This window comes from Myotis davidii, unplaced genomic scaffold, assembly GCF_000327345.1.
Source record: "Myotis davidii unplaced genomic scaffold, ASM32734v1 scaffold6534, whole genome shotgun sequence".
Taxonomy (NCBI): domain Eukaryota; kingdom Metazoa; phylum Chordata; class Mammalia; order Chiroptera; family Vespertilionidae; genus Myotis; species Myotis davidii.
The window spans coordinates 481-2,175 of record NW_006285631.1 but is presented as its reverse complement, the minus strand read 5'-3'; the positions used below and the strand labels follow the sequence as shown (position 1 = coordinate 2,175).

Genomic DNA, 1,695 nt, shown 5'->3' with positions numbered 1-1,695 from the left:
GTGTCATAGTGACTGGCTGGTTGGCCGGTTGCTTATGCTTTTATATATATAGATTGATTTCAGAAAGGAAGGGGGAGGGAGAGAGTGATAGAAACATCAATGATGAGAATCACGATCTGCTGCCTCCTGCACGCACCACATTGGGATGGAGCCTGCCACACAGGCCTGTGCCCTAACTGAGAATCGAACCTGACCTCCTGGTTCATAGGTTGATGTCAGCCACTGAGCCATACGGCTGAGCACAGGGGCCACTTCTGAGGGAGGCTTCTTGGCCAGGCTGCCAGGATCGAGCCTGTGCATCTGCATCTACTCACTGTCGGCGCCACCCTTGCTCTCTGGTCACACGTGTGTTGAATAATGTGCTCGTGTTTCATTCGGTTCCCCTGCCCCATCGGTGCTGTGACCGCCTGGTTCTGCTGTGCTGGACACGGGCCTGGCCACGGGAAGGCAGGTTTCAGTGCCTGTCCGGTGGGTGGCAGGGTGGGCACTGGAGTGTGTGAGCTGTTACCTTGCATGCAACTGCCACCGGGGGCGGGGGAGGGGAGGCTGCAGGACCGACCTCACCTGGCCCACTTCCTCCCCAGGTCTGGCCCCGCCCCTCTGGGTCCCCCTGAGCATAGATGTGGACTGTGACGCCTTCGCTGACCAGGAAGATGCCGGCCCCCTGTGGCCCACCTTCGTGGCCCTCTTCCTCCTCAGCCTGTTCTACGGCGGCTTCGTCACCTTCGTCAAGGTGAAGGTCCGGGACCCGGCCCCACTGGGCTGTGCCAAAACGATGCCCTTCCAGGGGGCTCGCTGGAGCCGGCCCGGGACTGTGCAGAGCTGGGAAACCCCGGCAGGAGGGCAGTGGGCTGTGGGCACCCGCCTGGCCTGAGGGAGCCACCTGGGGTCCTCACAGCGCTTGCACAGGTCCCCTCAGCCACAAGCCTCCAGGGCAGGAACACTGCCCCCCACCCCAGCCCACAGAGCCTGCCCTGACCCTGGCGCCCCTCCTGCTGCCCGCTGGCTATCCCATAAACAGCTCTGGCTCCTTGCACCCGCCTCCCGTTCTGTCCCAGCCCTCAGGGCGTGCCTCAGTCCTGAGACCAGGGTGCTGAGCGCCCACTCAGCAGGGGCTGCATGGAGGACCCTGGGAGGCCCTGCTCCAACCAAACCCACGTGCAGGCTCACTCTGCAGGTGAACAGAGGTGTACGCACACACAGCTCACACAGAAGCAACATGCACAGTGTACGCATGCAGCATGCCCCTCCCACAGCACACACCCATATGGACACATGTGGGCAAACACACACGAGGCACATGTGTGCCAGTTTGTAGGCAACACGCACACTTCATGAGCATGTTCCCCGAACCTGTAAGTCAGGACATGGATTTAGAAGGGCTCCTCTTGTTGCCGGGCAACCTCGTCACAGAGAGAAGCTGGCACTTCTCGCTATGTGGCCAGCAGCCATGGGGACAGCCATGGGGACAGCCAGGGGGACAGCCAGGGGGACACCCAGGGACACCAAGGGACAGCCATGGGGACAGCCAGGGGGACACCCAGGGACAGCCAGGGGGACAGCCACGGGGACAGCCAGGGGGACACCCAGGGAGAGCCAGGGGGACAACCAGGTTGACAGCCACGGGGACAGCCAGGGGGACAGCCATGGGGACAGCCAGGGGGACAGCCACGGGGACAGCCAGGGCTGGCAAAT

The 1,695-nt window shown here is 62.7% G+C and overlaps 1 gene segment (V, D, J or C); it reads left to right on the top strand.

Moving 5' to 3' along the window:
* The window catches only part of LOC102772356, a gene marked incomplete at its 5' end in the record, with an annotated part of 7,484 nt that extends 6,610 nt beyond the window's left edge, over window positions 1-874 (top strand). Inside the window, 1 exon segment of the C gene segment in view lies at window positions 585-874. Coding sequence covers window positions 585-874 — 290 coding nt within the window.
* Window positions 875-1,695: the final 821 nt, after the last annotated feature.